We start from the raw sequence: 22,453 nt of genomic DNA, 5'->3' as shown, positions 1-22,453 counted from the left end.
CTGTGCTTGAACATGTAAATAGTATTAATTATATTAATGAGCATATTAATGTAAAAAGTCTGTTAAAATTAAAAATTGTTTAAAAATACAATTTTTATTTCTTTTACTTTATTAATGCATTATTTTCTAACAGACTTTTAACAGTTTCATTAATTTGTTATGGTATTTGTTTTTTACTGTTTATAAGTTGTAATGATGTACAAATGTTTTCATTTATTGTTAAAGTGACGTCACTATGGATTTTCTATGGTGATTTGTTGTTTTCTAATTGAGTTGGATATTTGAAGATGGTAGTAGCTGCTTAGTACATTTTCTGATGAAGTTCCGCTCAATTACAAATAAAGAGTAATGAGAGCGCTGAAGTACTAAGTTGCGGTGTCTTTGTTTCATATTCTCTGGGATGTGGTTTGAAGTGTGTCAGCAGGGTTTTTTTTTCATCACTATTTTGGCTTGCTGTTGGTTGTTTCCCAACATAAATAGATACTCTGATTTTTTTTTTTTTTTGCTAGTATTCAGTCACACATAACCATGAAACTATGAAACTATGTATTGTTTACAAAACTAACTAACTAAATACATAAATGAATGCAACAATAAATACATAAACATTGTTGAAACATAGGCAGAAGTGATGCTGCTATTTTCCAAGCTGTGAAAAATTGGATTTCACATACAGGAAACTGTATTTGTACTGGACATGCTTTGTCATTGGATGAGTCAGGATGGTCATAATGGCATTTGTTAGTAGTACCAAGCAGTGCTTTTTAGATGTATCATTTAGAAAATCTGTCTGTAGAGCTGCTGGTACCCTGAGACAGGTATGATTCTAAATTTTGTTTTAAATAATTTGAACAAAATTCAGTCAGGGAGTACTGTATTGTTTAAAAGTTGTTGCCTTTGGGAAGCAGTATTCCATATTGCCCAGAAGTGAGAAATGGCAGCTTCCTCAATTCAAAAGGGGATGCTTGATCTGATTTCAGTCATAAGAGTACAAAGGAAAAAAATAGAACATGAGGGAGCTGACAGAAAACAATCCACACTGAAAGACTGAAACTACCTTAAATGAATGGAAATTGTACTATGTTTTGATTCTTGGCATTTTGAATTATAGCATTCTAAGGACAACTGTGCAAACTGAGGGGTTATAATTTGTACTTCTAATCTGCAACATCTCTGGGTTAAGAATAATTAGTAAGGGAATGCTACAGATGAATTCTCGTGTATAGGGCTAGGAGAATATACTCCCCCCTTGAACAAATGGCCATTGAAAAGTTATTTGCAATACTGTCTGCATATTAAAGACTGAATTTTTGTCAAAATTCCATGATTCTGTTGCTCCAAATGAATATGCAGGTTTCTGTGCTTTCATTTGTGAATTGTACTGCATAAATATTGTTATGCTTAATTTTACTGTTATTGCTGTACTGCAATTTTTTATGCCTTAGCTGTGCCTGAAATAGGTCCATATAGAACATCAAGTTATCCTGGTATAAATACATAAATAAATAAAAAAAATAAATAAATATCAAATACTTAAACACATTTGTTTGAAAGTCATCTGGCCAGCAGTTTTTTTTTTCGTTGACTTCAATCTACACAATTCACTTCATGCTTATAACCAAAGGCAGGGGTTTAATAAAGCACACTGGTTTACAAACATCAGTAGTTAAAAACCTACAATTCAATAAACCATATTTTCGAGAAATACATAGCTACAGGGGTATGTTGTTGCAGGGCTAATGTAGTGTATCAAGCATTATTAGCACCTTCAATGTTTCTTTGTAGCCACAAAGTAAGAAATTCAAACAAATTCATAAAGTCTAGCAGCTTGTTAAGCTTGTCTTTATACTTTTTTATTAAGAAGGAAGTGCTGAAATGCATGCTGTCAAAATATGCACAACAATGTGAACTTAATCTGGCCTGCCTTGGTACTGGATGTGGTATCTATGCTTTATTAATGAAATATAGTCAGCTTGTAGTGTCTTAAACTTCCACCAGCCCTGTCCATATTTGGAGACAGTGTATATGCAGCTTAATCCCCTCCCCCATGTCCGTACACTATACCTACCCCATGCCCTCTTGAAGCTCTTGATAACAAGACAGTTGACTACTTACTTAATTATTGATTTCCACTGCTGAATTACCTTGTCATTAAATTATTTTCTGTAAAAGCCTCACTAAAATGTATCCTGAATGCAAAAGTTGTACTCCCTTTTTAGCAAAATTCAGTGGCTAACATTACCAACTCCATGTAAACATTCTTGAGACCAGACTGTAAATTCCTAACCATATCCTATTCTTATCTGAACAAATTCTGCCTAACCAAGTTCTTTTAGAAATCAAGACCTCACATTGCCAGCTACCATAGCGAACCTGTTTTGTAACCCTTGCATCATCTGAGAAATGCAATCTTCTCAATGTATGTACATTGATTCAAATATGACATTATAAGAAAGCAACAGATGAACAACTGGTTATGTGCATTACTAGACTCCCATTTCCTAACACTACAGACTTGCGTGCTTTTTGCTCTTATAATCATGTGTCACATTGCAGAGCGTATTCACATGCGCAGTTACAAAACCAAGGCCATTCCCTCCTTCATCTCAACAAACCACCACCTCCAGTATGTATTATATTTCTGTGTTTTTCCCTTATAGTGAAGCCCCTTACCTCCCCTAGCATTATTTTTTTTTTTATAAATTGCAGGTGTGTGAGTATAAGGTACACTATAAGATTCCTTCCTGATGTCCATACATATGCCTGATATTTCTTCTTGGAAACCTTTTTGGTTGCCACATTATAAAATTAACCAAACTTGCTAGATGTATTTCTTTTTTTTTTCTTTTTTTTTTAACATGCTGTTTGTCCTCCTGAGTTAGCTCCAATATGATTTTCACATTATTTTTTCATTAATTTCCTTAGGACACAGATGAAATACATTAGCCTGTAATAGCTTGGGTCATTTCCCATCACCTACTAGTATATCACTGCCATTAAACATGCACCTTCTTGCCCAGGTAAAGTCAGATTTTATAGTAATAAACACACCTATGGGGGTGTTCTTCCACGACCTGTAGAATTTTTTTTTCAGTACCTTAAATGGCGTATTGTCCAATTCCTGGTCCTTTTCCTGCTAGGACTTTAGTTCTTCACATGCTCCTCCCACCATCCTCACTTAATGCATTTGCCTCTTCTACAGTCTTTCTACCATGAGACTACATCATTTTGTTTCCCTTATAAATACTTGACATAAAATAGTTCTTCATGGCATTTGTATCTGTCCTATTTCGTGTATTCTAGCATTCCATCATGATACGTTTATTCTTTTCCTTCCTGTAATTTAGGTGAAAAATCACTTTTTAAATCTTACAATGAGCGCTATTTTCATTACTAGCTTTAACTTTGCTTACCAGTTTTGTTGCTCTTTCTCTCTTCTGGGACATCCTGCACCATTTTTTCCTGGTCTACACCCTACCTTTCCTTGTCAGAAAAGCAAAGTCTTGTGTCTTAAGGTGTCTCTACTCCCCCATCGAACCTCCTGATGTAGCTGTCTTCAACAGAGAGAAAGAAGTTACAGAGTGGTTCACTGGGAATATCCCGAAAACATACACACATCGGGCTCACCCAAAAGATGGTCTGAGTCTGCTACAGCCACCCTCCATTTATTTTGGATACAAACTTTCTACCACCTTTGCCCTTATACTTTAAGTAGTTTTGGGCAGCCAGTCCTTTCTGCATGTATTTTAGCCTGCACAATGACTAGTCTGAAAACAAGTATTGTACTTTGTAATCAATCTCTAATCTTCCTCCACAGACATCTTGCTGTTCAGCTTTTACCCTCTGATTCCTAACAGACACTGAATTGCTCCTTGCTGTTCTTTTGGACTGTTCTTACTCCTCAAATATTTCTTTCTTGTATATTTCCTTCACTTTTTCCACATTTCCTACTCCCATTATTTGTGTCCTCCTGTCTCTCTTCAGTGTCACCGCATGCCATCCTTCCTTAAATGTATTTTTCCTGTTTTTTCCCTTCCTCAGGTTTATTTCTCTTTTGTCCCAGACAGTTGTTAAACCACTTTCAGCTCTGTGCTAGTATTTGTGCCCAGGTCTGCACTGATTCACTGCGGTCATCCTCTTCTTTAAGTTACAAAAGTGTGCTTTATTTTTTTATTTTTCTGTATAAGTGTTTCCACAGTAAATATTTTTGTAATGTATGTAATAATGAAGTTCAGAGTTAGAACATCTGTCTGATGGCTATAGTGTCATGTAAATTATATATAAACATTTTGCCGCTAAAAACAAAGAACCTTGTCAGCTATTACTAGTCCCTTGTCTTAGATCACAGCACTTCCATTGTTACTCTTTCCTTTCAACTGGACTCCACTCTTTGTTTTTTTTTTTTTTTTCTTCAGACTTTGAAGAAGTGGACGGGGTTTGTGAAAGCGCTTACTCAAATAAAGTATACTAAGTTTTATTGGCCATGCTTTGGTACAACCAAATAAGCAACCACCATCCGATATGCAGACAATTCCACAATCATTTGCTCTGCCAAAAACATGGTTAAACTGCAACAGTACATTCAAGAAGCTCTCTCTCAGATTAAGACTTGGCTAACTGACTCACAGCTCCTTCTAAATCCCCCAAAATCTAAACTTATCTTATTTGTCTCTAAGCAACTATCCTACAAAAAAGAGACTTCTCAATTCTGGCATTAAACAATACCAAGATATAAACGGTAACCCATGCCAAGCAAATACTGGTTACCATTGTTGACCACCACATAAAACAGGCTGTAAAGAAAACCCATCAAAATTGGGAACCATCTATAGGGCCAAACCCGATCTAACAGAGCAGGCTAGCATAAGCATTGCCTTATCTCTTCTCATCCCTACTGTCCTATTCTCAGCCCCTGTGCTCATCAATGTACAATGCAATAAATTCTTCTTACTTGATCAGTGTTATAATAAAATTGCAAAATTTGCTGCCAACCATCATTATGGGATACAGCACTGCCTAGCATTAAGATGACATTAGTGGTAGGAATCAAGGCATCATTTAAAATGTCTCAAAGCTTGTCAAAACAAATACACTCATATATGACCCAGACAAATGCACAGGTCTAAGCAATATTCTCCAACTCTATAGTCCCAGAAGATCACCACATTCTTCTGACAAGATGTTGCCAACTGTAACTAAACCAAATAATATTGTTCCAGGCTCCCTGTACTCCTCCTCCTCTCTATCTCTCTATATAAAACCTGTAAATTCATACTTCTTTCACTTACATTATTAGAAAACAATAAGTTGTTCAAACTATATTTAAATGATCACCTAAAAATACTTGGCTATGCTCTAAGCCCTCTCCTAGGATAACCTAAATGCTACCGCTCACTCATCCACTTTTTATGGTCTTCTCTAGTCTCTATGCAGTGTTTCTACTCACTGAAAAGCTCTCATACTCCTCCTGGTATAACCACAATCTGCTCTACTGATCTCTATATTTCAAAGAACTTTCTATGCTTATTGTTAACCTCACAATTTACACATTTTTTCTCATAAAGCTTTGTAACAAATTGGATTATATGCCATCATAAATAATCTGTTTCCATTTTCTTGTCCTCAAATGTAGCACTGTATGACATTTTATTCTGCTGTGTACTGTTTTACATATCAAATGGAAAAGATCTTTGTCAAATTGTAACTAACATATATTAATCTGAAATGTATTTATTCTTATTGTCTAAAATGTATTAACTATTGTTTTACTGTTTACTCATTTTATTATTGTGGAGCTTTTCTCCTTGCACCTGCAATGAAAAGGGGCAGCTACCCTTTTCTACTCAGTCTGACATTCCCAGTATAAAAATGCAATAATTAAATACATACATAGGTTCATAGGTTGGTACTAGGCTATCAGCCCTAGGGCCTATACAAGCCTAGCCATAACAATTCCTTGGCTATTTCTTCCCACACTATTTACTTCCCTGGACTCTTGTCTAGCAGGGTGACTGACGTGATCCCGGGGTGAATTTCCTTTCTCCCATCCAGTCATCAAGGTTCCTTTTGAAGAGGGCCAAAGAGGCGCTCTGCTTGAAATGTATGGGCAGTCTATTCCAGAGTCTGGGGAGTCTCTGGGTCAGGAACCTATCCCTCTAGCATGTTTTGTTTATTGTGATGACAAGATTTAGATCCTGGAGCATGTGACTCTGAGGGATTGGGATTTCTTTAAGTGTAGCATGTCCAACAGCTCTGGGTTTGACATGGCCTTGTGTGTTAAGCAGAGATCGCCTCGGAGTAGACGATATGCAACAGAGTATAGCTGGAGTTTTTTAAGGCGGTCAGCATAGGGCATCTGCTTTAGTCCTGTGATTCTTTAAGTGAGGTATTTCTGCGGCCTTTCCAGTTGTTACAGATGTCTTGAGAGGTACATACCAAACGGGGCATTGTATTCTATAATGGGTCTAATGATGGATGAGTACAGTGGGACAATGACCTCCTTTTTTCTGGATGAAAAGCCCTAAGTGATGAGGTGAGCAACATAGAAGGATTTTCTGACTGTTGTGGCGATGTGGTTATTGAAGGTGAGACCACTGTCCACCTGTCTCCCTAAGTCTCTTATCACACTTCTGGTGTTTAGTGTACTGCCTCCTATGTGATAATTTATTTCATAATAATTTACATTGTTATCAGTACAACTATCACCTTCTTAATCATCTTCTGTATCTCTCAAGTTTTCTCTTACCACTCTCATTCCTCAGTAAATGTAATCTTTTTTCCAGTTCATGGAAACACACACTTAAAATATTGTCTGGATGTCTATCCTGGATCCCTGTAACCATTATCTCATGCTATAAAAATTCATCAAAACTAAAGCTATAATTTTGGGTCTGTTCAAAGAATTATTACTCTTCTTGTGTATGTATTTCTCATATTTGAGGGCAAAACATTTACCTGACTGACTCATACAGGTAGTTCCTTATCTGAAGCCATGGGACTGTATAGAATATGAAACTTTATAATAGTTAAAGTGTGATTTTAGCAAAAACAATGACTTTGGAAATTCTTTGTTATACCTTCTCCCTGGGGTGCTGCGCTCCCCATCCCTAATACTTATATATACTAAATCCAAGATTACTGTAACTCATATTAGGAGAAAAACTCAGAGATATCACAGAGTCAGCGTATGTACTCCCTCACTTCTATACCTGCAGATCTGCAATTCTGGGCATTGCAGAAAATGGTCCTTAGAATTTTAACAGACTCTCTATGTGAATACCTTGATGTCCATCTCACGCTTTTCTTTTCAAAAACATGTTGAAATTAGTAAAACCAAGGTTTTCACCTTAAATTTATTTGTAAATTGCATGAGCCCCTCTTTTCCGAATAATAGAAGTATTCCAAACCTTAGAAGTCCTTCTGCTAATTACTCTTATCACACTATGCAACTTATACTTTGCTCACCTTCTTCAGAGTGCACAAAATAACATTTGCATACTCTTTCATCTTTCCAGTTTCTTTATTCATCACTGCAGCCTACTAAGTTCAAGGAACATTATTCTAAGTATTCTTATATCGAAAACATTAATTTAAACTTTTAGATAACAACCTCCGTGTTTTTCTGGGTAAAAATACACACTAAAATACTGTTTTGTTGCTCATATTTCAGGTCTCGGCAACCTGCACTCAGAAAGACACAATTTTCTCTATACATCACTGAAATATTTTTAAAACTAGCATCTAATGTGTGGAACTTCATTTCAGCTGGCGTCAGAAGTCTCAGTGATCATTCTCTTTTCAGACATGAATACAGAATGAGTTATACCTTTGCTGTAGTGAGCACTTTTATTTACTGGCTCTCCTGAAGAATTGAATACAACTTGACATGTGAAATGGCTTCCACTTATCCAGTCTCCCTTTGAGACTGCAACCTGGCTCCTGATGCTAAAGGTTTTTTGCTTTTCTTGCACGTAAGAAATGAGTCCCTTTGTAATGTTGTCTGAGATAATCCATGAAATGTGAACTGTGCTGGATGTCACACCAGAAACCAAACATATTAAAGGCACACTTTGTCTTGACTTGATAGCATCAGCGGAGGGAGACAAAATTGACACTGATGTCTTCTCAGTAAAAGTGTCTGAAAAACAGAAAGCACAAGAATATTGTTAGTTATAAACAAGTGTTGGTTTCATACTGAACTGTGTGCATATATTTGCAATAAATAAATAAATAAATAAATAAATAGATTCATGGAAATAACAGTTTTAGTAGCAAAGTAGTTATGATAAAGATAAGAGTGCAAGGTTTCACTACAGCCTGAGGGGAAATTAAACTTTACACATGGTGTGTGTGTGTGTGTGTGTGTGTGTGTGTGTGTGTGTGTGTGTGTGTGTGTGTGTGTGTATGAGTATGTATGTAGCATGTGTTTTTTATTTGCATGAGAGAGTATGTGTATGCATGTTGTGATATACCTGGCCTGCCTGGGGCAGTACCAATATGTGTGCATGTGTGGGAAAATGTTATCCATTATATCTGTGGCACACACTCTATTGTGGGTATGTATATAACTGTTTTGGCTATCATTAAAAAACACTTAAGTAATAATCTTTTAAAAATAAGGAACAGAATGCTTTGCAGAACATCTAGACCCTCAGAGCTTTTAAGAGTTACAAAGTCCAAATATGTTTGCCTGTATGAAAGGATTTTTACACAGACTTAGTAGGGGTGGGGTATCCTCAACCTCTGCCTTGGACCTCACTTACTCCAAACCTGGTCCTGCTCAGAGATGTGTATAGAAGGTAAATGTAGCTTGTATGTTTACTGGGGGCAGTTTGGTTATAAGTTATTTAACTTTCTTCCCAGTTAAACCTTATGCACAGAAGACCACTAGAACTTCTCTAGAAGCAGTGCCCTATCTTGGAGCAGCAAGGAATATATTATTCTGCTCATTATTTTTATAAGTTTTCTCACAATTAAACTTCAAGATGAGTATGCATGTGGCTATCCTTTGTGGGTAGGGAGAGGCCTGCTATGTATACATAAGCTGAAATACATTAATGTGACCATTTGTTGTTTCAGTTTCATCTGAGTGTCTAACATCAAAGGACATCTGAGGGGTACACTGAAGGTGGCTGTTTTTTTAACAGTAGGGTTGAGGTGGCATGCCATGTATATGAATTACAGCAAAAACTTGAAGCTTATGACTGTGTCCATTTGCTCCTTTTGCTTTTAATAGTGTTTGCTGCCCAAATCAATCAGGACAGTACACGATAACCCTGGTGTAAATTTGTTGTACTCTTACACTGTTCAACACTACCATTAAAGCAGCACCATAGGGGTAAACAGAAGGTAATTATCTCTTTTTTTTTGGCAGAGGGTAAGGAGGCAGGTGCCATTTCCAGGTATGATTTATATATCCTTACAAGCATTTGTCTTCTCAGTTTATTGGGGGTTACTATTTTATCAGCTTTGATCATTAAGCTTTGGACACAACATATTTCTTTCGTGAATATTTCTTTCCCTACTTGTGATTTTTGTTCAGGCCATCATTGGAACAAAGAGTTGGGAAAAATCACTAAAATGTTCGTCAAAGCAGCTTGAATCCCATAGTTGCTGAGGCAGCCATTTCATTCAGTTACTTCCTCTAGTGTTATTACAATGCACTCTTTGTCAGTTAAGGTGTGTTGAAAGGATGGAGGAAAAAGCTAAAGAGTAAGATACAATGAAGAAAACGAAAACAAAGTAATCTGGATGGGTTTGGGAGGTCAGAATGTAGGGACCATGAAGGGCATCTCTGGTGGTATGAGGGGGAAGCTGGTAGGCAGTGGCAGGCTCTTTGCAGTCCTTTGCATAGGCATCATTTCACCCAAGACTGACCTTGTTGATCACAACTATATATTTCAGGTGTATATAGCCAATAAAGTGTCTAGAATGACTAGCAATTGAAGTCTGTGAATGAAAGTGACGCTATTTTTTGCTCAAAGATAAACAGTCAATGACCTGCCATAATCCCCCATCTAGTTTGTTACAACCATTCAGATGCTTCTTGTAGCACCCATTGCTTTGATGTCACCAGGCACCCTGGTCAAGTCTCGATCATAACCTCCATTTTAAAACTGTGGTGGATGAAAGGGGATACTGATTTCCTGACCATAAGGTAACTGAGCTTTCCCTTATTACAACCAAGTTAGACAGCAGTTTGTTAACAGATGCAGAGAGCCATAGTCATGTATTTTGAAGTGAAGTGATGTTTGGTTCACTTAGAAGGAATCTTGAAAGGCGTTAAGAGGGGACTGGCCTTTTGTAGTTATATTACCAGGCCAATGAGGGATGACAGTTGGATATAGATGATACCCTTCCAGAATACGTTAAAGGACTGTGGAGAGATATCTGGCAGCTATTACTTGGTGCCCAGGTTGGGGAGATTTGCTCACTTGTAAGATGGTTCCAGTGACTTGGAAGACACAATTCAAATAAGTACCTTCAAAAGTTGCTATATTACACACATTCCCTACAAACATGAGATGGTAAAAAAATATTTTGTAATGTGTAGATGGTAGAGGCCATTTTTCCAGCATGTAGTTTGCTATTATGGCTTCCTTTAGCTAACTATTAGCTGCTTCTTGGGCCTCTCCTCATTCACCAAACCCAATTAGCCTCCCCTAGAGTAACTCTGACCAATATTTGGGGCCAATGATGAGATCAAGACATTACAAGGCAATGTTACAGAGCGGAAGAGGAATGTTTTTGATCCTAAGGTCCTTTCTCATGCATCTATCTCATTCAAGGGAAGGACATGCAGTGGGATTGTTGGTGTATCAACCTGCCATCACAACATTCAGCCCCAGCCCTGTCCCTTAGGGGAATTCCCCTGCTCCACCAGGAATCAGTTTTAGCAGTGCGTCTAAGACGTACATCATCAAATAAGACACTGCTTGAATCAGGCCATCTGTGTTACAGTCAGGGCTTTATTCCTTTACACCATGGAGCTAGGATTAATGACACTTACCATTGCGTATGAATGGTACAGGAGAAATGATATTGCTGTTACTGAAAAAACAAAAAACAAACCAGCATTCTGGCATTTTGCAAACAAACTCCACTAGCTTTAGTAACTATTGATGGGCAAAAACTAAAATTTGATAAATCAGTGCTTAAATATCTGAGCATCCTTGTAAAAGATAATTTTTCCTTCAATACCCATATGGCCATTATGATCTGTAAAATCTATCTGGAGTTGCTTACTTGATCATCCATGGTATTAAAATCCATAGAAGGGAGGTGAATGTCCTTATGCATACAGCTCTTGTAACACCAATTATAAGAAACTGCACCCTGTTCTGTAACCTATTAACATGCCATCTTGTGTGGTTGGAAAAAGTTAAAATATTCCTTACAATGAAAATTAAAGGGATCAAAGTTCATCCTAGAGCTAAAGGTCTTTGAGGAGAATCTTGTTTGATACATAGAGCATTAAATGACCCATTGCTATTCAAAACATTTTTCTTAGAATGCCTCACTGGTGATATTAGGACACTTAGCCTCAATAAAAATAAATAGCAACTGTGCCACGAAGCATAACAATTTAATATCTCAAAGATTCTCACACCAGTGGAATAAATTCTCCTTTAAATGTGACCACTGATCTGTATTGTCAAGAAGGAAGTGAATGATTTCAGGGGTACCTTTAAGTTCCAGCATGAGATCTTGTGCATCAAACTCCTCAATGGCCAGAAGGCCTTCAACTTGTTTACTAAACCTATGAAACTATGAAACTATGAAACTGTCTTAGGGTATTTGTGATGTTACAACATGTATTTTGTCTATAAATATTACCTAGCCTAGTGAATGTCTTTTAAAGTATTAATGTCTGTGAAGTTTAAGAATGGGTCTAAAATGATGAATACCAATTCTTTTATTTGTTCTAAGTTTTGCTGACCTGTTATATACCTGTTCAAATTTATTATAAACGTTATGTGTTGGTTGAACCCAAATAATTGTTTATTAAATCTGAGGTAGCTATGGTCTGGAATGTTAGGTCATTAACAAAGCCATTTTTATGTAATAGTCTATTAAATAGTTATTTACTAAATTGCTTAATGTCTTTTTGAATGTACTGTACTGTTCAAAGTTATGTTCATCATCTTGTTGGATTCTTAAATATTTGGTATTAGGTAGTTGGTCGATGATATTTTTGCATAGTACTTTTATTATTATATGAGACATTGGCTTTGGAAATTTTTATTGACTTGCAGTATTTAGGAGTAGTGTAGATCTTTATGGCCAGAGGTGCAGTGTTTTGAAGCTATTCTGATGCTTCATGGAAAGTAAGAAATCTGATTCTCAGGGAATATGAGTGTAGGACCACGTGAATATTGCAGTATTTTTTAATTCACAAAATATATTCACATATCATTAACAAGGACAGAAAAAGTACAGCACATAGGAAATAGGAACAATACTAGGAAATCTGTTATGGGGACCATAAGATTCCTAGCCATATACACCTTTAAGCAGACAAACTTAAAGGTTCTTGCCACTCTTGTCAAACATTTAAAACTGCTTACCTCCCAAACTGAGCAGGGCCTTGTATGATAAGCCTACTGTAAATATGTGTCTACCCATCCAGACATCAAGACTAGCCTTAAAAATAGTCAAAAGTAGTTCTTTGTTTAACCTGTAGTAACAACTTATTCCATAGGCTGGAAATACACTGTATTAGGATTCTATCCCTCCTCCAAGTCTTGTTTGTGTTTTGGTATAGCTTTAGATCTCTAGTACATGTGTTTGTAGAGGCATTGTTTTTGTGAAGGAATAGGAGGTCAAATAGCAATATGTCTTTCATAGCTTGAACATGTAGACACAGGTCTCTTCAAAACAGCCATTAGGCTACTACGTATAAGGAGAGTCATGCTAATCTTTTGGGATAGTTGAAAGATTCAAGACTTTTAAATTTTCTTGATTAGCATTTTTGGGGCCTTTCCAGTTGAGCAATATTATGGGGGCTTTATATAGGGTAATGGGATTGATAAGGGAAGAATACAGGGATATGATGACTGTTTTGGCTTTGTAGCTATTTCCTTGGGAATTAGTTGGGCCAGAGCAAAGGACATAATGATTATGGTATAAGTAAGATGATAAATGAGAGAGAGTTGTCCACATAACTACACAGGTCGCATATGATCATTTCTGAAGAGGAGACCATTTATAACATATGAAGTGTGAGCAACTTTTTTGCTGAATGGTACTACACTGCACTTATTTGCATTTCATCTTAAACCATTTTCAGTACATCAGGTATGGCCATATTGCAACCCTTGCTGGAGTTATTTAGTATTATTGGATGAACAGATAACACTGCCCAGCTTGTAGTCATCAGTAGACTTTATCAGACTCACTCCTGGGATATTGACTTGGATGTCTGCAACATAAATATCAACAGGAAGGACTCAAACATGGATCCTTGGGACACCACATTCATTGCAATTTTACATTCAGATTTCACAACCTCAGATCTGATGGATAGCCTGTTTGCAATCCATCAAATAACATAGGGGTTTGCAATAAGTTTTTCTAGTTTTTCAATAATTCCAGCATAATGAACAGTATCAAAAGTCTTGGCCAGGTCAAAATAAGCAGTGTACACAGAGTGACCACTGTCCAAAGCTCCTGTAACATTTTCAGAAAAAAAAAGCTTTCGGAGCTGAGTTGGGTATAACTCATTCTAGTTGCCTATGCCTGTATAAATATGTGTCTTTCATGGCTTGCTATATTCCATGGCTTTGCATATGAGATAGGTGAGGCTGAAGGGTCTATAATTAAGTAAGTCTGTACAGGGGCCACCCTCATGAAGGGAAATCACAGTGGCTGTTCTCTAGGCATCAGGTACAAACCCTGTAGACACACAGAGGTAGGACAGTTTAGGTAGAGGCTCAGATAGTGCATATTTGGCACTGATGAGAATACAGCCTGTTATATTGCCTGGTCCCACGGAAGTATTATTTTTTTAGAATTTGATAGGAATGCTAAGACTTGTTTTACGGCCGTTTCAGGAGAAAATACATTTTCAGAGATACTGAGGGTGATGATGTGGGGTTATTGGGTAAAATAAGCACTAAATGTGTCCCTAATATATTTGCTATATCCTTGGGATGACAGTGAGTGATTTCATTATGAGCTCAGTGGATTGCTGGAGATTATTTTTTTAATTTTCTGATGCAGATGAAGAAAGATATGTAGTTTCCTTTGGTATCTGTGGCATCCTCAGTTTTTATTCTGATTTACATTTTCTAATCATATCTCTCAATCTCTTTGTGCAATAAATATGGACAAAGCCTAAAATAATGGGGGACAAAGGCTCAAAAACAGGAACATATATTAGATATTCTTATAAGCTTAGAAAGTTGCTAGAATAACAGGGTTTGTGTTAGTATGCATTTTCTGAAGGATTTGAAGTATGAAACTCAAATATATGTCATTATTTAATGGCTCAGTCCTTTGTGATTTCCCAGAAAACCATAAATTTAATAGGAGCAGACCACACGTATGAGGCAAAAATCTGGACATTTTACGAAAATCTGGACAATTGTGAGGTAAGTTTCTAATAGTGCTCATAATTTCATTGCTGGCATGTTTCAATGTGGTCTTGAGGTAAATATGAGAATTTCTTGAAACTTCATTATTTTCCTGCTTTTGTTATGCAATATATTTATTCTGGAGTTACACCAGAAAGGTTCATTCCTGAATTTGGCAACATGTCGGTGTCAAGCTTTCTATGTAGGCCAAACTTCTAGACCACTCAGAACACGCATCAACGAACATAGATCAGACATTAAAACCAGGAAGGAAACCAATGCCTTATATAGGCATGTTTTGAAACATCCTGAAGCACAGTTTTCTTTTGTAATCATTGATAGAATTCTGGGGGACCGCAGTAATCCCCAGGGATGGCACAGAATACTTACTCACAAGGAACAACATTGGATCATTACATTGGGCGCTTTATTCCCTCCTGGATTGAATGACCATTTGTAAACATGGGGATATAGGTTGGTACAGCTTATTTTCTGTTCATAGTAAATGATATATATATATCTTTTTACATCATGAATTTCATGAATATTGGTTTATAGTAATCTGTATGCCTCTATCTCTCATATTTCTCTACAGTTTTTCTAATGTGTTATATAGGATCCGATGAAGGACAGCCATAGGCATATCAACATCCCTGCTTCGATCACAGCTGCAGGAACTATATTGGAATATTGGACTAAGCATGGATTTTCCAATTCGGCTACATCATTATTTGTTAACCACATTTTTTCTGTTAGGAACCATCATTGCACTTTTTTTCATGCTTTGGATGTGATTCTTTGGTTATGACAACATTTATGATATATGTCTTTAGCATAACTAGATTCTGAGTTATGCTATACTATTTACATTCATGTTTTTTATACCATAGATACATAGATGATTTGCTTTTTTTGTGGTCAGGGGAACATTCTGAATTTGTAGAATTTGTATCTGACCTTAATGGCACTACAGATTTTTTATTATTTAAAATAGGTGGTTATGGTGAACAAATTAACTTTTTGGATTTGACACTTAACATAGATAATGTTACAAGAAAATTTAGAAGTAGAATCTATAGGAAGTCCTGTTTTGCAAACCAGTATTTGCATAGGGATAGTTTGCACCCAACACACATGAAAAAAGGGGTTATCAAGGGTCAAATTATCAGACTCAGTAGGCTCACTTCTGATGAACATATATTTTAAATGAGCTTATCTTTCTTAGAGAATTATTTCTCCAAAGAGGTTATGACCGAAGGTGGTTAGAGGAATAGAAAAGAGGTTTTACTTTTAAGAAAAGGTGTTGCTCAGCCCATTTTGGCTTCTGAGGACATAATGGTGGGAGCTCCTATAAGTTTACATCATAGTAACACAAGAAAAAATCAAGAATTCAACATAGCATTTCCTTTGCCAATAGTAAATGAAATTTGGTGTATAAAGGAAATCATTGAGAAGAACTGGAGAATCATTTTAGGTAACAATTAATTAAATTTATCTTTGGGGTATTTACCAAAGTTTACATATAAAAAAGTTACAAATATTAGACAGAAGTTAGAAACTTCTCAGAAGTCACAAGGACAGATCAATTAGCAATAAAAAAGGTACGTTTGCATGTAAAGACTGTAAACAATGTAGGTTCATGTGTAATTCGTCCTTCATTACAATAGAACATTTGGGACAAACATTTTGGGCAAATAAATATTTTAATTGCCATAGTGAAAATGTAGTCTACATGGCTACTTGTTCCACATGCAAAAATTACTACATAGGCAAAACAAAAAGAGTTTTTTATGAGCATGTTCTAGCTATAAAGAAAAAAGATAAAAACAATTCTTTAGCTAGACATGCTCTTTCTTGTATGAATTTTAAGAAATTTGAATTTTTCGTTTTAGATTATGTAGAGAAAAAAATGTTTGGTGGTGACATTGACAACATATTAGAACAGAGGGAAGCATTTTGGCAGCTCATTTTTGGGGCTGATACATACCCAGGGCTTAATGAAGTCATTAACATAAAATGTTTTTTAAAGTATAGATAAATAGAGCATGGAAGAACATACTGATATATTGTATTTATTTATATGTATGTATATACATTTTTATAGATATATCAATTATTTTACATAGTATTACTTTAAATTTATTTCATTGTGCAGACTATGACATCATTTCCTGTAATGAATCATTTAAAAGGTGGTTAGGTGGTTATTTGTTTTTCTGAAGAAGTTCACATCATTAAAAGTGGATGAAAGCGCTAGCTCATTGTGCCTCAGTGTGTCTCTTGGTTGGATACTGTTTTTTTCATTTTCATAGATTCTGAGTCATGCTATACTATTTACATTTATGTTTTTTAATTCAGTATGTGGGGGTTAGTTCAGAATATATTTTCTATCTTTTATTTTTCAATTCCCTATATATATATGTTATATTTGTTACATATTGTTAAGTCATGACTGCATTTACTATCATGCATTACTGCAGGTTATATTTTGTGTTCTTTCTCCAATTATTTATTGGTTGCATTCTCCATTTGTCTCTCAGGTGGGGTGTGTCTATAAATGGATTGTATTTTTGGTGAACTGTTCATACACTGAAGAAGGCATTGGTTGCCAAAACCGGTCTGTTTAATAAAAGGTTTATTATTCAGCTATTTACATGTTTTTGATTTAATCATTCTATTTTTATTACTTCTGGATCGTATATTGCTGGCCTTGTGTTGTTTACTTGATTGGTTTGGCCGCGCATCTACCTACCTGCATAGCATCATGTTGGGTTTCATTCCTGAATTTACCATTATACTTAGGGCAGATTTATGTTTACTCTTCTATACAGCTCTTTAGGTGTTGATAAAATTGAGAGGTGAATGCAGCAGACTCCAAAACCAACACATACACAGGCTTCAAAACCAACACACGGAAGTTTGCATATTTCTTATACAAAATGAAGTGTTTTTGCTCTGGAGAAGTCCCCAAAGATGGTCAGAGAAGATGACTAACTTTTAGTCAAATTTAACAAGGGATGAGAAAATTTGGGCTGGGGTACAGATTATGGATAGCTTGGTAAAGATCAGGTTAATTTTGCAATTTGCTCAAGCTCATTGGTATTAGCAAAGTTTGCAAAGAACTGAGCATAACTATTTTAGAGGTGTAAATATATCAATCAGTGTTTGTGTAATTGAAGTCCCCTGGCAAGGGGGATGAAGTTTTGAAAATGTTGTGAGTTCTTATATGGGCATACTCCCAGACTGTAAAGGTTAAGAGGTTATCATTAACTATTCCTTGCACTATACCTGTCATGCTATTTTTCTACAGAGGGCATGAGCATCTTGGTGATGGTACTGTTGTTTTATCTATTTGTACTGGGTCTATGCTAAGGCATTTGGTTAGTAAAATTAGGTGAGCACAGTCATATGTAACTATTAGGGCTTAGGAAATTGTTAAGTAGTAATACTGGAGAATGTTGTTGAGAACTAAAATTATATGGTAAAGAATACAGATGAAAGCCATTGTTGGTTTTTGTGTTTTTAGTTCTATATTTATAAGGCTTTCTTTCTCTAAAAAGATTGAGGAGAACATGAGAGGGGATGTTTGGTTATAAATGCAACATGCCATTCTGTTTGTAATTTTGATCATTGCAGAATAATGAGTAGCCTTTCAGAGCAAAATCTAAATCTGCAAAGTATACTTTTAGCCACATTTTGGCTTTGACCAGTGATCAATGGTACCATAAAGTACTTCTATTTTATTGTGTAGTCCTCTAGTATTAATGTGCAAAATTATTGTCTGGTGGTAGTTCTTCACACTGGATAATTTCAGTTGTTTAGAATAGCATTAATGGTTACTGGTCCAGGACTGGGCAGATATCTTAACATGTCAAAAATGTGTAGAAAAAGTCACATTTATGAGACATACTGAAGTAACATTTATTTGTTTTTGTTTTGCTTTTGTTTTCCATGTGATTGTTGGCAGCATGTTGCATCTTAATATATGTTTCATAATATATTATTATTATTATTATTATTATTATTATTATTATTATTAGCATTATTGCTTGAAGGTTTTTACTACTCTGGGAAAATAACTTATTTTGTTAGGAATCATTTTTGCCGAGTGTTGATAGTGATATAATTTGTAAATATTGTCATCATAGATAATTATATTTAACAAAAGTAACATTTTAATTATTATCGATAATGTCAAAGACAAAATAGTTGTCTCTATTGACAGGGAACATATATTTCTTTATTAGCAGTTCGGATATATTTCTACATGACAAATGTTATATAGTGGGCAGTAGCTGGTACTTCCACTTAAAAAAATGGTAGACTTACTTTTGGATGTAGTATAGAATATCTGGCAGTATGAAAATTACATGTCTATGGTGTCATAGTACTCCTGAATAAACCATGATTATATAAAAACCTAGAAAACAGCTATTGTTGTTTTCAGATTCATGTAGTGATAAAACCTAACTATCTTGTTCTTCATTGTTATTTGTCTACATAAGGAATCTTTGGGTGAACTGCAGTTCATGTAATAGATATGTAAGGTTTGCATATGACTGTCTCTAAACGTAGAGGGAAGTTGGATCATTTTGTTTAAAAAAATGTAGAGTGTGCTGAAGGAAGGTTTTTAATTAGCTTAGTACTTAATTAGATGAGAACAATAATATTTTTCATTGATCAGTTTTTAGTGAAGTGTGTTGGTAATATTAGTTATTAAACCCTAAATCCAGAGGAAGGCATGAGTGAGGCTTTTTAAGTGTGTAAACTACGTGTTTCAACACCATGATGGATGGATCATGTGGCCCACACCAACACAAATAAGTTCTGATTGTTAACTGTCGGACCCTCATTAGTTAATTCAGATCACAAATCATTCACCTTTGAACTAGCCCTAATACCAGAACTCACAAAGGGTGAAGTCAGACTAAAAAATTTTACTAAGGCAAACTGTACCTTCCTAGGGGAATTCATGCATTCCAGGCCCCACCCCCAGCTAGAGGTGGTAACTGCACAAAAGCTTATACTAAAGCCCTGTATAGTCACATGTATAAGTGTATAGACTCAACTGTTCCAGACAGAATCAAAGACAGAGCCCCAAATAAAAACAAGCCTCCCTGGTGGACAGCCAGCATAAACAAACTTTACAACAAATGCAAAAAGTTGCTGTCTAGAGGCCCCAACAATGGAAAAGCACCCTCCTCAACCTCAATAGGAAAATAAGACAGCATGTCAAATCCTCTAAGGGTAACTCTGAGAAAAACTTAGCAATCACAGCCAGAGATAACCATAAGACCTTTTACAGCTACATACACAGCCTAAAAGGTAGGACCCAAGCAAGTACCGAACTACTAACGGTATCACACACACACTGATCCTGCAGAGATAGCAAACCTGCTGGCGGACAAATTTGGTGAAAATTTCGCTCCCTTATCCCCTCCATACTTATCACAAACCTTGCCCCCAACTTCCCTGCCACCCTACATATCTGAAGAGTAGGTTATTAAAGCCTTGTCTGAGGCAAAAAACACAGCCTCTATGGGACCAGATGGCATCCCAGGCTGTCTTCTAAACAAACTAAAACATGAATAAAACATGAACTTCTATGGCTACATCAAAAACCTAAATGGCAACGCTCAGGTCTCTTCTGAGCTAGTAAAAAATGGAACAAAATACACTGACCCTTCTGACATTGCCAACATCTTGGCTGACAGGTTCAGTGCAAATTTCTCCTCTCCCCTCACCACCTACAGGGCCTATTACCATTCTAGGGGATTGTGTAAGTCCAATTATTACTGATACGTTGGTTAACAAGGCTCTATCTAAAGCTAAAAACACTGCCCCCATGGGACCAGATGGTGTCCCAGGCTGTGTCATACGCGAGCTCCAAAAGGAATTAACCCTGCATCTTAATACCCTGTTCAGTCTTAGTCTCTCCACAGGATATGCGCCCATAGAATGGCGCATGGCAGTGGTGGTCCTGCTACACAAGGGTGGGGCCACGACTGACCCTGGGAACTACTGACCAATAAGCCTGACCAGTCTGAACTGTAAGGCTATGGAGCGAATCATTATGGAACTCATAAATGGAGAGATTGGGAACCTCCAGTCACTGGACCCCACACAGTTCGGCTTCGTCAAGGGCAGATCATGCCTCCTGAACCTGGTGGATTTCTTTGAGACAGTTACTTAGGCTATAGATAAGGGAAAAGAGGTACACACGGCTTACCTTGACCTTGCTAAAGCATTTGACACCATTCCCCATTCAGGTATTATTGATAAGCTCACCAGCCTGGGCATAAACCCTTATGTCACAAGATGGATCGCAAACTGTCTCTCAGACAGATCCCATAAAGTAAGAGTAGCGGGATCTATGTCCGAATCCAGACCAGTAACGAGTGGTGTGCCTCAGGGCTCTGTCCTGGGGCCCCTCCTGTTTGGCATATACTTCTCAGAAGTACAGGCAAGCACGGAAGGGCTGTGGCTGACTAAGTTTGCGGACGACTGCAAACTGGGTGCTATAATAGGGTCTCCGGCTGACATGGAGATCCTCCAGAAGGGTCTAAATGAGACTGATGCATGGTGTCAAAGCCATGGTCTCAAGCTAAATGCAAAAAAATGCGTAGTAATCTCCTTTGGAAAAAACAGAATACCCGCAAACTACAACATAGGAGGTAATCCCCTGAAATCTGAAGAAGAAATAAGGGATCTAGGGACCCAAGTAGATAGTCAGCTTTCCTTTGATAACCATGTTGCCAAAGTGGTTAGAAAATCCTTCTATCTGATCATGAAAGGGTTCGCATCAAGATCTAAGGATGTAATGGTGCCCCTCTACTCTTCCCTCATCAGACCCATTACTGAGTACAGTGCACCAATTGGTATGTACCTGGCTAGACATCTCCAGCAGCTGGAGAGACCACAGAGGTACCTAACCAAGAAGATTACTGGCCTCAAACAGTTGCCCTATGCAGCACGATTGAAAAAGCTAAGACTGTTCTCTGTTGCATACCGCTTTCTCAGAGGCGATCTCTGTCTAATGTACAGAGCCATGACCAACCCAGAATTGTTGAACATGCTCCATCTTAGCAAAACCAAATCTGCTCAAGCTACACGATTTAGGGATATAAACCTCAACACAATAATGAATAGAACATGCTGGAGGGATAGATTCCCTTCGTAGAGACTTCCTTACTATGGAACAGGGTCCCGATCTACATAAGACAGAGCCCCTTACTATCACTCTTCAAGAGGAAACTTGATGAGTGGATGGGTAACAGAAAGTTCACACCGGGGATCACACCAACAGCACTACTAGATAGGGGCCAAGGGTACTAGCTGCTAGTACAAGGGTCTGGGGAACTACCAAAGGGGCGGTGAATACCGCACAACATGGCTGGGCTAATATATGCCTTCGGGCAGATAGCCCAGTACCAACCTATGAACCTATGAACTAACATCACCATTAAGTACCCTTTTTGATCATAGCCTAACCACAGGCTATATACCTGTGGAATGGAAAACAGCAACAGTTATTCCCTTCCACAAAGGTGGCTTAGCAACAGACCTGAGGAAGTATAGACCCATAAGTCTGACCAGCCTCATCTGTAAGGCCGTGGAACAAATCATCATGGACCTCATAAATAAAGACATAGGTGACCTCTAAACCCTGAATCCAACCCAATTCGGCTTCACTAAGGGCATTTCCTGCCTGTTAAACCTGGTGGATTACTTCAAAATGTGACCAAGGCCGTTGACGAGGGCTAATCTGTGCACACAGCATACCTCGACTTGGCCAAGGCCTTTGACACAATCCTAAACTCAGGCATTACTGATAAACTTAGCAAACTGAATGTAAACCCCTTTTTTGTAAGATGGGTTGC

The 22,453-nt window shown here is 37.0% G+C and overlaps 1 protein-coding gene across 2 annotated transcripts in view; it reads right to left on the bottom strand.

The window, feature by feature from the left end:
• LOC122808728 (T cell receptor alpha chain MC.7.G5-like) overlaps nucleotides 1–22,453 on the bottom strand; it is a 284,866-nt gene that overhangs the window by 95,733 nt on the left and 166,680 nt on the right. For both annotated transcript variants that reach the window (XM_044079720.1, XM_044079719.1), the window contains exon 3: nucleotides 7,826–8,137. In XM_044079720.1, the coding sequence (XP_043935655.1) occupies nucleotides 7,826–8,137 (312 nt within the window). The remainder of the gene's footprint in view (nucleotides 1–7,825; nucleotides 8,138–22,453) is intronic.

The sequence above is a fragment of the Protopterus annectens genome, chromosome 8.part0, assembly GCF_019279795.1.
Source record: "Protopterus annectens isolate FY-2018-M chromosome 8.part0, PAN1.0, whole genome shotgun sequence".
Classification (NCBI taxonomy): domain Eukaryota; kingdom Metazoa; phylum Chordata; order Ceratodontiformes; family Protopteridae; genus Protopterus; species Protopterus annectens.
This window is presented reverse-complemented; position numbering and strand designations above follow the sequence as displayed.